The sequence below is a fragment of the Mastacembelus armatus genome, chromosome 6 (genome assembly GCF_900324485.2).
Source record: "Mastacembelus armatus chromosome 6, fMasArm1.2, whole genome shotgun sequence".
Lineage (NCBI taxonomy): Eukaryota > Metazoa > Chordata > Actinopteri > Synbranchiformes > Mastacembelidae > Mastacembelus > Mastacembelus armatus.
In genome coordinates, this window is record NC_046638.1 from 13,767,619 (window position 1) to 13,781,314 (window position 13,696).

General features: G+C 39.7%; 2 protein-coding genes across 3 annotated transcripts; one reads left to right on the top strand and one right to left on the bottom strand.

Annotated features, from left to right (window-relative positions):
- Window positions 1-1,645: 1,645 nt before the first annotated feature.
- On the bottom strand, window positions 1,646-10,709 carry LOC113133505 (uncharacterized). Of its 2 annotated transcripts, XM_026312354.1 has the most exons (7): window positions 10,438-10,709; window positions 9,563-9,786; window positions 9,354-9,455; window positions 8,319-8,420; window positions 6,833-6,946; window positions 6,365-6,473; window positions 1,646-5,419 (listed from the first exon to the last, which is right to left on the bottom strand). In XM_026312354.1, exons 1-7 carry the CDS (start codon window positions 10,547-10,549, stop codon window positions 3,783-3,785), a joined length of 2,400 nt encoding a protein of 799 aa, XP_026168139.1. In that variant the 5' UTR covers window positions 10,550-10,709; the 3' UTR covers window positions 1,646-3,782. The 2 variants fall into 2 exon arrangements, with proteins under 2 accessions (XP_026168139.1, XP_026168140.1); XM_026312355.2 differs by lacking the exon at window positions 9,563-9,786 and having other exon boundaries at window positions 10,438-10,560.
- Window positions 10,710-11,020: 311 nt separating this feature from the next.
- Window positions 11,021-13,691, top strand: pdf (peptide deformylase, mitochondrial). Its single transcript, XM_026311132.1, has 3 exons — window positions 11,021-11,290; window positions 11,652-12,324; window positions 12,435-13,691. The coding sequence occupies exons 2-3, from the start codon at window positions 11,703-11,705 to the stop codon at window positions 12,593-12,595; spliced, it is 783 nt and encodes a 260-aa protein (XP_026166917.1). The 5' UTR covers window positions 11,021-11,290; window positions 11,652-11,702; the 3' UTR covers window positions 12,596-13,691.
- The last annotated feature ends 5 nt before the right edge of the window (window positions 13,692-13,696 follow it).

Sequence of the window (13,696 nt, forward strand, 5' to 3'; positions counted from 1 at the left end):
TTAGTGGTAATGGAGTGTCCCAAGGTTCTGTGCTGGGCCACCTTTATTCTGTCTTTATTTAGCTCACTTACAGAGGCACTCCACTAACATCAGTTGGGGTTTAATAATGCTCAGTCTCTGCTAAAGCTAGCACTAAATGGAAACAACAATCTAATGTTATTTTTCTAATGCAAGATAATCATCATCATCATCATCAGATAATCATCTGTTCATACTGTATCTGTACCCTGAGGCTTAATGACTGTCTTTCTTCAAAGCAAAATTTTGAAAACAAGACTGAAATTAGGATTTTAGTTCAGACACAAGTCTTATTTGGTTGCTGCACCAGCACAATGTCTTCAAATGTTGGAGTTACTTAAATACTAAACTCTACACTAACTCATCATCATGTTCGTAGATGGTGGGTCATCTCTCTCTTTGAGCTATCTGAGCCACTGGTATATTTTTATTTATAAAACCATCCTACACAAACTTCCCTCGCATCTTTGCAAACACAATCATTCTATAGAGCTCATTTTCTAATCATCTTAGACCACGACACATATATCTGCTGTCTGTCCCATCTCAGACAGTGATGTTTTCTGTTTCAGCCACCTGGGATAAGTCGCAGAGCAAAATTAAATAAATGAACTTGGAATCAATGACTGAGCTGTTTTAAATTCACTGGTGAATGCTTCTTTTTCTATGTTTTTGTTCTCAGTACTTTTAGACTTTGCCTCCATAGTGCTTCCTACCCAAACAAAAAGTGCCTAGTCATGATGGCAGCCATCAAAGGCTAATACTGCTGCAGGCTAATACTTAAGTCAGGAAAACATGTTACGTTTTCAAGCGTTCTCAGTGTTTGCCAGATGTGTACCTCTGCACCTCTTGTAAACTATCTGGTCATATCATGTTAAATCTATATGTGAGACAGACAAATTCACACTGATGACAGCACTGTTATGTCACTAAAATCATTTAGGTCCCATTTCCCTCAGTTCAGTAAACTACAGTTTGTGCAGAGTACAGTGGCTGACTGGATGGTAGCAGGGGGAACATCTGTGAACAACTACTCCTTATATGGATGCCAGTCATTTAAGCTGGTTTTTGTCACAATCCTTTCTGACTGAAATAATGTCAGCGGAAGTCCTCTGAAAGTAATAACACCATGAAAAGTGGTTAAAAATAAAATACATAAATACATAAAATAAATAAAAACAGGATCATCTTAAAACAGATTTAGTCTTTGTTTTCTGACACATATCACATCATACGTTCAGGCATGCTTTTTAGTTTATCTATGTTTGCTGATATACATATACATGATACACATAAAGGATATTCTTTTTCATGAAAACTTACATAACTCAGTATAAACAATTTACCCCACAAATTCCACTGTGTACCTAGTTATTAAGCCAGCAATGTACCCCCATGCCAAGAACCTTATCATTTTGTCTGTCTGGTGAAAGCAAACAAAATAAATGTTATAAAACAGGAGGTTACACACGAAGAAACCTTTCACTTTCTCTCTGTGACTGTGCCAATTTTGTGCCCTGGGAATACGAGGAAACCTGTCACAATTACAATCTTGGGACTTCTAAGAAGACTTTGAAAATGTAGTGGGCTCATGCTGCAAAGTCAGAAAATTAAATACATGCAAAACTGTAATAGAACTAAATGCACTTTATTTTTCCAATGCAAATTAAAGCATTTTTTCATACAGTATAATACAAACAGTAGGAGATGGCTTGTCAAGATAAAGAGCTGGTAACACTACTTGTCCAATCAGGTTCCATTAACTTATTGCACGTGAGGAACGCGCTTAGTATGAGGTTATTAACCACCATTCACAGAACACACGGATACATTTGAAACTACAAAAGTTCATTAGTGGTTCCTTTGATTGCAAATCTCTGTTCAGTTACGGTCTAAGAACATGTAAGCTGAATCGCTCCTTGGACCTCCATTTACTCAAAAAGAACATTCAGGGGCACATTTCCTAATCAATTCTGGTCAATGGCCAGTAACCAGTGTCCTCAGTTTACCTCCACCATCATTCACTCCCATGGCACTGTGTAAATACAAATATGCAGACAGAGGGGACACTGTTTGACCACAGTACTGAGCCTTGATGATTTGCTGCGCACGTCCACAGAAGATTTTGAACACAACTTGGATTGTACAGTTGATCTTTATGCAGCCAATGGTGGTGTGTCATGCCACTGGACACCTCACGATAAAGAGCTGACTTTCTCTGAAATGATTGGCTGACTCAGGAGACAGACAAACGACTAACCAAAGAAAACAAAATGTGACTTCTAGTCCCACATATGGTATAGATCCATATGCTGGTAAGGCAACAGGCGAGTCGATGTAGGTCAGTTCACATACGTTTTTTTACAATATGAAGACTCCCTTATTTATCAACATCAGAGCCTGTAGGTCAGTTGAGCTGAATTTAAAAACCACATTGGATCCCTTTATGAAGATTCTAGCTGAACAGATATGTTCATAACTTGCAAAAGTGATTTAAGAGGATTTGTTCCATTCACCAGTTTTCTCACATCCTTACTCACGTACTTTGGATTCAGGAGTGGTCCAGGCACTGTCATGCTTGTCATTTTGAGTTGCTTTCCTTCACATGGCAAAAACACTTATCTGACCTGAAATTATTTCAGTCGTTAACAAAAAGACAGAATATGCAGGAAATTTATTCAAAGATAGAAACTACAGGTCTCTGTCCATTATTATCCATTGTTGCACCAAATGAACTAAAAAGTTTTTTAAAGAAACCAAACTAGCATACTTCCCACCATGAATTGTTGAAAACACGCTAACTTTTGATTATTTTTTGTAAATGACTCTCTGTGTGTAATCCATTTTCAATCATAGAGATTGAAAATCCATTAAGTCTTGGATACCCATCCATCCATCCATCCATCTTCTGTACTCGCTTATTCCTAACCAGGGTCAGAGAGATCTGCTGGAGCCTATCCCAGCTCTCTTTGGGTGAAAGGCAGGGGTACACCCTGCACAGGTCACCAGTCCATCACAGGAGTCTTGGATATTTTTAATGATAATAAAAACAATGTAATGTGTTGAATTCTGTCCCTCCCCCTGTACACATACTGTTGTAAGTTTGTACTTACTCAGGTACAAAATGACTTCAGCAGTAACAGCTATCAAATGACCCTTTATTTTTGAATTTCCCTTCAGGGATTAATAAAAGTTTATCCTATCTGAGATTTAACTCTTCTGCACTGTTCAAATTCACAACCCTTTCATTATGTTCAGGATAAAAAAATACACTAAAATAAACTGCTGTAAAAATATATCAGATAAATATTTTTTTCTACTTTTTTGCTTGTGTGGGTTTTCTCCAGGTACTCTGGTTACCTCCCACAGTCCAAAAACATGTATGTCAGGTTGATTGGTGACTCTTATTCACCATCGAAGTGAGTGTGTGAGGTTGTTTGTCTCTATGTTGCCCTGTGGTGGACGGGTGACCTGCTCCAGCAGATCCCTGTGACCCTGGTTAGGAATAAGCAGGTTTAAATAATGGATGGATGGGATAGATGGTCACAGAGACATGGATAGAAAACAGGGGTGAGCTGCAATGCATGTCAGAGGCTGGAGTCAGACCTTCAACAGTGCCCACCTACATATCAGCTATTGGGGTGCTCCCTGTAGCAAAATTATTTAGAAGTATACTATTTGGCAATTTTGTTATCTGATTTTTTTAAACATCCAAATATCAGTATAAATATCAGTGAAGCTATACTCTGCATGTCCAGATGTTCTCATATAGAATTCAGGCTCCTTACAGTCTCATATTCGAAGAGAAGTCTCTTCCTTTTAATGCATGGTTTGTAATCTGGATCACAGTCAATTGAGTCCTCACTGTTACTGCTTGAAGAATGGCTGGAGTAAAGAATATTCACGTCAAAAGTGGAACCTGCATCTTCTTCCCCTCGCACCCTGTTTGCCTTGTGTTTGTCTTGCAACCCAGTCTCTGCATTTCTGTATGAAGATCTCCCTTTGGTCAACTGGTAGCACTCCTGAGCACTGATCCTGGTAAGACTCACACAGGGCTGTAGCAGCGCTGACTGCAGCAGCACAGCCTGACTCGGCAGTGACAACCTAAGCTGGGTAGTGGAACATTGTATAGTTTTTGATTTATGACTGGTGCTGTGTGTCTGAGGATGAGGTTGGATGGAATTCTGAAGGACAATCTGTGGAGATGATTTGGTAGTTGAAGGTACTGGATTGGCACTGCAGACTGAGGACAGAGTCCCTAGGTGAGAGGTAGAGGGAGAACGATCACATGTAGGAGACTCAGTGACACTGAGGTCACACAAGGGCAGACAACTCATCATAAAGGTAGCTGGGGCCTTTTTAAGCTGCTCACTACAGTTTTGATTTAAGTGGTCTAGAGCCTGTCTGGTGGAAGTGCAAGGCTGCCTGTACTTTCTTGAAAGTCTGGAAAAAGACGGTAGAGTTGTTGACTGGTAGCTGGTAAACGTAGACACATCCTGTGGTGCAGGAGATGTTTGCAAGTTGTATGTTGTGTTTGGTGCATCAACACTTTCTGGATGACCGAACAGTGAGTTATGATGACAGATTAGTAACTGAGGAGTGGAAGCCGGTTTGTCACTAGACGTGGTGAAGCAATGTGGTGATGCTTGATGGTGTTTAAAAGTTGGGTGGCTGCTTCTGACAGAGACAATGTCTATCAGTTGACCCACTGGAGGCGACAGAGCAGAGGTGGAAGAGGACTGAGGTAGAGATTCTGATAAACAGGTATCACTTAATGATCCAGAACTGTGCTTATCTTTGGGGTTTGGTTGTTCAGATGCCTTTGCTGCTGTCTGAAGATGGTTAACAGTGTGCAAAGGTGGATGTTTTTGGTCAGTGAGATATGGGATGGCAATAGAGGGGCTGAGTTCCTGGGATGAAGATGCAGATGAGGATGACTGAAACAGTAGAGGAGATGATGAAACACTGGCTTGTGGCAGCAGCTCATCAGGACACTCCTGCAGGATGCTCTTCACCCAGCGCTTGTGTTTTGAGCAAAACTGAAGCGAGGGGGCAGCCTCCTGACTAAATACAGAGCTTCTCTCACCAACTTCCTTCCTTCCCTCATGTTTTCCCCCAGTCTTGACTTCCTTACCATCCCTCTTTGTTTGTTGGTGTCCTCTAACATCCAAATCATTCCCAAACAAAAGATGGCTGTCTTTGGATACTTTATGGGCAGCCTCCTCTCTTCCCCTAATAATCCCTGGCTGAAATTCTAGGGGAGTCTTGTCTTCCACTGATTTGAGAAGAGCCTTTGAGGAGCTGCTATAAAGAACAGACTTTGAGTGTTGAGAGCTGTCCATATCATTCTCTCCATATTCTGATGACTGAGAAACTCTGGCCTGATGACAGGAAGCAAAATCTAAGAAAATGAATAAGTAGAGCAAATAAGTGCAGTTAGTATCAGAATAACCAATACATTATTTCATTACATTCAATTCAATTCATTTGAATATAACTAAATCAAAATCATCAAGGCAGTTTACATGGAAACACAACAAACAGTTTTTTCAATTCAAGTTAGATACAAGGGCATTGTCAATATCCCACTAGTGTTTTCTGACAAGTAATACGTAACACTACTTCACTTATTTGTCATTTATGTATTGCGTAATATATTTGTTATGGCTGTATTCAGAAATGAGGAGGCTGTTATTTTGGACTTGGTGTGTGAGAGGGAATGTTACCAGGGAATGATTGTGATAAGTTAAATAGTAAAAATATCAAGGAGAATTTTCTCAACTGTGTCGCTGGCTGCATTAGCCCTGATACAAATCTCATATTTGTTCAGTGATTTGAACAGGCCGGTGTTGTTCCATCCATAGATTTATCCTGGTTAGCGAAACAAATAGCTGTCAGAGCTGCGATTATGAATGGGGACATCATCCTCCCATACTGTTGGCTAGTTACCTGGCTGCAGTCTTAAAAATCAGTGACAGAAAGATTGTGCTGCATCAAGTACAAGTCACCAATCAACCCGACACACATGTTTTTGGACTGTGGGAGGAAACCAGAGTATCTGGAGAAAACCCATAAAGGTCCCTGCTGGGTTTTGAACAAGAAACCTCCTTGCTGTGAGGCAACAGTGCTAACAACTAAGCCACCGAACTGCCCGTCCATCACACCCTTTACTCACTCAGTATTCCCAAATACATTTTCTCTCTGTGTTTGATTTATGAGAGTGTCTACTACTTTCATATAAGACACAAGATGTCATGGAACTAAAAATATTTGTAGACACTCACAATGTGATATGAGCTTAATCTGTGCATGTTGCTTGTTTTGTGAGGTGTGTGGTGTTTCTTACCACAGTGCAGCAACTTCTTTAGAGTTGCTGTCAAGGTCTTGGAGTCAGAGGTAACTATTTCCAACAGTAGCTTCTCCTCTTCTGTCACAGGACTTTCTTTCTTAAGTATCTAAGTCGTACATTCATAAATGACACAAACATGGTCAGATTCAATTGTTGTAATTTTTATTCCTCATGTTCTCCTATGGTCTGACTTAAAGGTACCATGTGCAGGTTCAACAGCACCACTACTGGTGCTGTTGAGCGATGAAATACCAGAGAAACCTCAAAACTGCAAAGTGTTTATTACACAGCTGAGTACAAAGTGTTGCATTGTATGGGTGTTTCTAAGTCACACCAGCAGGATCAGTAGTGCTGTTTAAAATACACCTGTACATTTCATCAATCAAAAGAATGTTTTGGGCAATTTCTTTAAAAAGGGCCAAGATATTGCAAGCACGGATTAAAGCATAGTTACAATAGACATACCTTATCAATGTAAGTATCTCCTGGTAACACAGCCTCCAGTGCGTTCAGGTAATGCAGCAGTCTCTCCTCTACTTTCTGGGCATAATGTTCACCATAATGCTCCTCCATCTGTTTCTGAAAGACAGACAGCATATACCATGATATCTATATATGTACAGTAAATGACTGCATCAGACTTTGTTCTGTTTAGCCTCAAACAATTTAACTCGACATTCCAAAGAGCATTTTGCTCTCCATTTGAAGAGCAAAAGTGTGATGTTATTAAGAAAGCAAACCAAACCAAATTTGTGAAAATATTTTATTTACAGTGAGGTGGTAAATGAAACAGTTGTGGTATGGTTACTCCGTCATAAGTGTTTATTTTTTGTTTGTTTTTGTTTGTCTTTTAGCTGACGACACTGCTCTCCATGTGTTTACTGTATTGCCTAACATAATGAACTTTAATACCTGAGTGCCAGAGCTTTCTGAGAAACTGCTGTTGTGAAACTCCACTCTACCAGTGTACAAACACGGTTTTTATAGCATGTTTCACCATAGGGTTTAGAGTTTATTAGATCTAGTTGGCCACAAAAAAAGAACTATACACACCTTATTACATAACTTTTTGGATCTGTACATAGATAACCATTGTAGACACAAGAATCTATATTCAAATGTTTATTTGTAGCGCACTCTGCTGGATATCAAAGGAAAGATGGGGACAGAGAAACCAGTGCTATGGGCTAACTGAACATGTTGAGAGCGCACATGCATTTAACAACTGGAGACAGCTTATAATCACAGCTGCTGTTCTCCCTCTAGCCATTGAAAAAGTATTCAGTGGAATAACAGAATGTCTGATTGTCTTCTGTGCTTTACATCCATGTATTTTTATTTAAAAATATCTACTTTATATGAAATGGTTTAACAAAATGATCTGCTGTATAGCGTAGTTTTCTCATCTCAACCTAGAAAAAAAGACTGGCTGGACTAAAATAAATTCTTAAACAATACTTTGTCAATGATATATAAAGTTTGTTATAGACATGATGGTCTGGAAATCTGATTTAGAATATGATTTATATTGGTTTGGTTTTCTTTAGAAGTTTTTGTGGTACTGTCTTGAAAATGTGGATAAAATAATAGGAGTATCTGTCAGTATATCGCAATATAATTAAACAGCAGCACAAACAACATCATCCAAAATTATCAGCACCTTCCTAATCTACTCTGGACAAAGAAAACTCAATATTATAAGTTTCATGAAGGAAGATTTGTTATAGGATTATTGGTTTAGACTATTAATTAGGTGTACTATTAATTAGCACTGTCTACATCACTGACCACGGACTGAGGATTAGTACTCATGAACAAGTTATTGACTGATCAAAATGGATTCTTGTGTCAGACGTGAACAAATGTCATTTTAAATGTGTATCCTTTCTTTCTTCCTTTATTTTGAAAGTTACTCCTATTGTTACATGTTAGTATAGTGAAGTAAACCAACCTTACGATAATCTTCAAGCTTGTCCTTGTCCATAGCCAAAGTCTGTGCCAGAGCCTTGAAGTCCAGATGGTTCTTTCTCATGAGGACCAGTTCACGTTGGCTCTGTGCAAGAAAAAAATGACATATACCAGAGATCACTGCTGGATCTATCTACTAATTGTGTTAGTGTTTTAATACATGCAATATTAACCATGTCAAGGTTTTACCATACTTACTGCAACTAACAAATGCTGTAAATGACATCTGTGCTTGATTATATCATTTATAAGAGTTATTTAGTTATTTAATTTAAATAATGAAATGTAGCGTTTCATCCATCTGGCATATCTGATTCTAAGCAAACTTAACTAAAATAAGAGCTAAATAAATCAAATTATCCAGACAGGTATTTCAAAATTTCATCCTCCAAAATTCATTCTACTGAAATACTGTATGTGGTTCATCTCAGTTTTAAAATAAATACTTAAAAAAATTGATATGTCTATGCTTAACAGATGCCTTTTTCGACATCTAGCAGATATGGGACAACATTAGCATTGTGCTGTGTTTATATGCACCTGATAAAAGATCAATATTCACTCTCCTTTCTCCTTCCTTTCTGTTTTTATTCTCCCCCTCTTGAGGGAAATATCTGTCTCTTTTGCCATTAAATGCTCCACAACATTCACCTGCTAGCCTGTGTGTGCAGTTTTGTGCTGGCAGGAAGTGTACAGTGGGTTTTTACTAAAACTGGAAATGAGAGATTGATGGGAGAAAATCAATCAAAACAGTAAGACTTTGGACAATAAAGCCACAACAATGAGATGAAAGCTGATAAAACACTTGGGAGCTTTCACTGGGTCACAGAATCATCACTACAAAAGATCCCATTCACAATCCAAGTAGACATTTGCCTATTGTTGATATAGAACCAGTGACTAGTGTTGCTTTAGGTGAGACTGGTGCCCCTGAATTAATTCCACACACATTTAAAGGCTTTACTGTTTCAAAGACTTCAAATATTCAAAGCAGTTAGTTCCAAAGTTGGACACTTACACACTGGCCTTGGTACTGAGGTAGTTTACTTGGGAAGAACTGGCTGATTTTAAAAACAATATCAACCATTCCTCGGTCCTCCCTGAGCATCCACATAATGACCTGGAATAAGAAACATGTAAGTTAAAAAAATTGCAATAAACTTTAAAAAACATGGAACAATTTCACCTGGTTAAATGAACAAATGCAAGCACCACTCATTTCCATACCATGGTCTTGAGGCCAAACATGATCTTCATGTGTTTGATGGGAGCAATCAGTCTGGGTAAAAGTCTGTAAGTGGCTTCCAGAAAACCCATCACTCTTTCAAAGTGTTCCACATCTCTGTTCTTTACTATGGAATATACCCAGGCAGAGGAAACACGCAGCCTCCATGAATCTTCAAGCCTCAGAGGCTGGGAGTCCACATCTGGCCAGTTGTCAGGGTCCACAACTACACCGAAACAACACAAAGTTTGGCTCGCCCAACTCAGATTTTAATTTGACTGCAATTATCAGTTTCTATTCTATAATGTTTTCTATTAAAGCAAAGTAAAGAGATTTTATTGTCATTGTAGTGATGCAAACATTTTTTTGCAACAGGTACCATTGTAGATAGCTGAGAGAAAGCTGGCCAGTCAACACCTAATTTCATATAAAAATGAAGTGTCTGTTATAAAAGACTTGTTCCTTATTAAGAGATCAGTTGTGGAGGTGATGTGATTATCACAGACATGTCGTTAACGCACCTTATATTTCATCACATCCCGGAAGACAAGAGCAAGACAACAACGTGATAACACTACTACTACTGAACCACTACTGAAGTATATTATCTGCACAATGTACTTTAGCTATGAAATATTAGCTATAGCTATATTGTGCAGAATTATAAGTCATTATGATACAGTGATTGTTAATTCGGAGTAACTGCATCATTTTGTCTACATACCCTAAGCTATAAAGTACGTGTTGCATTGCTTATGTGTGCAGCAATGTTTATGGTCCCCAAATTAATGACGTTGTTGCTGTAGTGTAAAGAAATTAAATGTTATAGAAGTGTTATTAGCCAAAGTTGTCTTATTAAAAATAAGTTGAAACCAACCTTCTTGTATATCTATCATCCTGTGAGCCCAGACATGCTCTATAATCCACACTGGTAACTTTGAGAAGCTCGACGGGTTTCTATGAGTCTGCAACTCTCTGTCTTCTTCCATCCGGTGCTCGGTGAGGATACGACGCTTATCTCTGCCGGGTGTGTGGACGGATAACGCCCTCTGCAGCTTCCAAAGTTCCCTTTATGAATGTGTTGCGACCACCTATCCAGCGGGACATGTATCGACAAGTTAGGAGGAGAGAGGCGCTAGTGTTCGGACGGGCAAATACTTCTTCCTCTTTTTATTTTATGGCTGGTGGCGCATTACTGCCTCCTACTGTTTGGAGTGTGGACCATTCCCTACATCATTTAATAGGAAAAATAAAATAAATTGAATGGAAAAGAAATAAAAAAGTAGGTGTAAAAGTAAGTTTTATTTGGGTTCCAGCTCGTGTAGGCGCAGAGGGAAATGAGAAGGTGAATGCAATAAATCAGACCGCTGGTCCACACTCCAGTTCAGTTGGTGGCGGTAATGCACCTTTAAGCTGTTTTGCCAACCGCTATTAAAAAAAAGAAAGAAGAAGCAGAAGCGGTAGAAGAAGAACACTTTTGAAGGATGGTCCCAAACTAGCATCATGTACAAAGGCTTGAAGAAAGCCTGAAGAAAGAGGTCAGTCGTTGTTTGCTGGCCTCGGTCAACCAGTCGTGCCTTGACCACAACCTCAGCTGACCCGTTTATCTCTGCCTAGTGCCTCCTCCTGACACTTGGGGTCTGTGACATGTGGACGCATGTTTCGTAGCACCTAGTTACTCCGTCATAAGTGTTGACCTACGCCAAATTGAACACAGCAGCGTATGTAAGGTATATCTTACAAACATGATTTGATGTTCTTATAGCGTCTGCACTGAAGTGTTTCTACAATTGCACCCACCAATGGTACAAATGGATACAGCTGCACTACAGTAATTTGAATTTACCCATGTCATCTAGCTGAAGGTGTGGGCCTGCCCACGCATTTGCTGTACTAAGTGAAATCTTTTCTGTAGCTTGGACAAGACCCTGTCCTGTTTCAAGTTCAGTCCTCACACAGTTGGATTCATGTTTTTCTCACTTTTGTGTGAAAGACTGTGACCCCATCCAACACCTCCTTGGAGGCTTTTGAATCCCAAATCTTACTTCCTCTATTTCAAGAACCTTCTTTTTTTTTTTTGTCCCACATCAGTGTTCATCACTCGCCTTGTGTGCGACACATTATCCCGGCTGTCGTGCCACCATGAGCACAAAATCATGCACTTCTCTGCTTCAGATGTCCAGGATGGGACTCAAACTTCACACATCCATAGCCCCTCACTGCAGCACCAGAGCCCTGAGACTTACACCGGTGACTTCCATTTGTCTTTCACATATCTCAGCTGACTCACCACACAGACGCCCTTACTCCAGTAGCATCAAGGTGCGCTCCTATCTTCAGTATCTGAAACGCAAGATTATATCTCCCCCCAGTCCTCCATACAGTCATGTGTGTCAGGTAGGAGACCCGGTGCTGCGTTCGTGTGCAGCTGCTGTTGACCCTGCTGCTATAACAGGATGTGAGATCCAACAAGTCATCAGCACCATGGTGAAAGTAATGCGGAAACTTGAGTGTGTGGGGCTGAGTGCACCTCAGATTGGGGTGCCACTCCGCATCGTGGTTCTGGAATATCCCGAGAAGATGTTGGAAGAGAGTTCATCTGCATCAAGGAAAGTCCGTGGCCTCTCTGTCCAGCCCCTGAGGATCTTTGTTAACCCACAGCTGAGGGTGCTGGATGGACAGACTGTGCTCTTTCAGGAGGCCTGTGAGAGCATCTCTGGATACTCTGCCACAGTTCCACGCTACCTGTCAGTAGAAGTGTCTGGTATGTATGTTTTAAGACAATACCCTTGTCTTATAAAAGTATATATAGTGGGGGTTCAGATACTAAATGCATTTCTGTGTATTTTCTTGTCCCGTGTGCTCTTCCTGCAGGTCTGAATGAGAAGGGTGAAGCTGTCACATGGCAGGCTAGTGGCTGGCCAGCGCGTATCCTCCAACACGAGATGGACCACCTTGATGGGGTCCTCTACATTGACCGCATGGACAGCAAGACGTTCATCAACATTAACTGGCAGGCACACAATGAAAAGTAAACGGACCAATCCTCAGGACAGACCATCTACATAGAGCTCTGAAACAGATTTTCTCAACGACCTCCATCTGTTCAGCAACTGTGAATTCAACCTGATACATAACATGATTCAAGGGTTCCAAAAGTTACCATTAAAATAGTTAGTACCAAAATGGAAAAGAATTTCATGGCCATACCTCTGTAAAATGTAGTCATTCTACAGGCAGTTTTATTGTATCTGTAAATCGTAAATTTCCACAATACAAACAGTAACACACACACACAAGCACGCACACACACACAAGCCCCCTCCCTTTAAAAAAAAAAACAAAACAAAACACTGCTGTAACAATTGAATTTCCCCCTGAGGATTAATGAAGTGCTCTTCTTAAATGGAAAGTGGGTGAATAGAAAGGAGACCTGTACAGTTGGGAGTTAGGAATCTAATCAATTCAGACAAGGGACATGTCTCAGACATGAGCGGGCATGACCCAGGACAAGTTTTAAAGGATCAGCTCTGATGCTTAGGGCAGTAAAACAGTTTCTGTGTCAGTATGAGCCAAGTGAAAAATCACAATCATACTTAAAGTGGTGGTAAAAAGAGGATGAGACTAATGGAATGGTTCATTAGTCTAGTCACTTTTACTGGCACTAGTGTTCACATTTCTGCATGTCAGCCTCCATAACTCTCATGTCCATAACCAATATTTGTTTGTGTTATAGAAAATAATGTTTCTGAATGTGAGTTTTGTCAGCAGGGCAGTGGCAGGTAGGCCTTGGGACAAATAACTGATTTGATTTTGTGCCATCCAAAGAATAGCCTGCCCATCTAAACTGAATCATTTTGGGTTGTAGACTTGGTTGGAAAAAACATGCAATTTAAAGATCTTAAGATTTAAGAAAATGTGATGATTTCATTCATATTTTTCTGACATTTTGTTCAATGCTTCAATGACAATAGTCTGCTGCAGTCCTTTTTGTTTCCACAGCAAAATAAGGAAACAGCTTGGTCATCACTGAATAAAATCTTAAATGTGATAACACATTTATTCAGATGCTTTTTCAAATATAACTCCAGTCATCAAAGCATCTTGCTCATGTATTTAAAAAAAAACAAAACACT

What these genes read in the sequence shown, in the direction of transcription:
- LOC113133505 (XM_026312354.1), bottom strand. Translation starts at nt 10,549, where the DNA reads ATGGAAGAAGACAGAGAGTTGCAGACTCATAGAAACCCGTCGAGCTTC. An exon ending in GATGATAGATATACAAGAAG is followed by an intron (nt 9,787 to 10,437) that starts GTTGGTTTCAAC and finishes GTTTCGGTGTAG; the next exon opens with TTGTGGACCCTGACAACTGG. An exon ending in GAGATACTTACATTGATAAG is followed by an intron (nt 6,474 to 6,832) that starts GTATGTCTATTG and finishes TGTACGACTTAG; the next exon opens with ATACTTAAGAAAGAAAGTCC.
- pdf (XM_026311132.1), top strand. Translation starts at nt 11,703, where the DNA reads ATGAGCACAAAATCATGCACTTCTCTGCTTCAGATGTCCAGGATGGGA. An exon ending in CCTGTCAGTAGAAGTGTCTG is followed by an intron (nt 12,325 to 12,434) that starts GTATGTATGTTT and finishes CTCTTCCTGCAG; the next exon opens with GTCTGAATGAGAAGGGTGAA.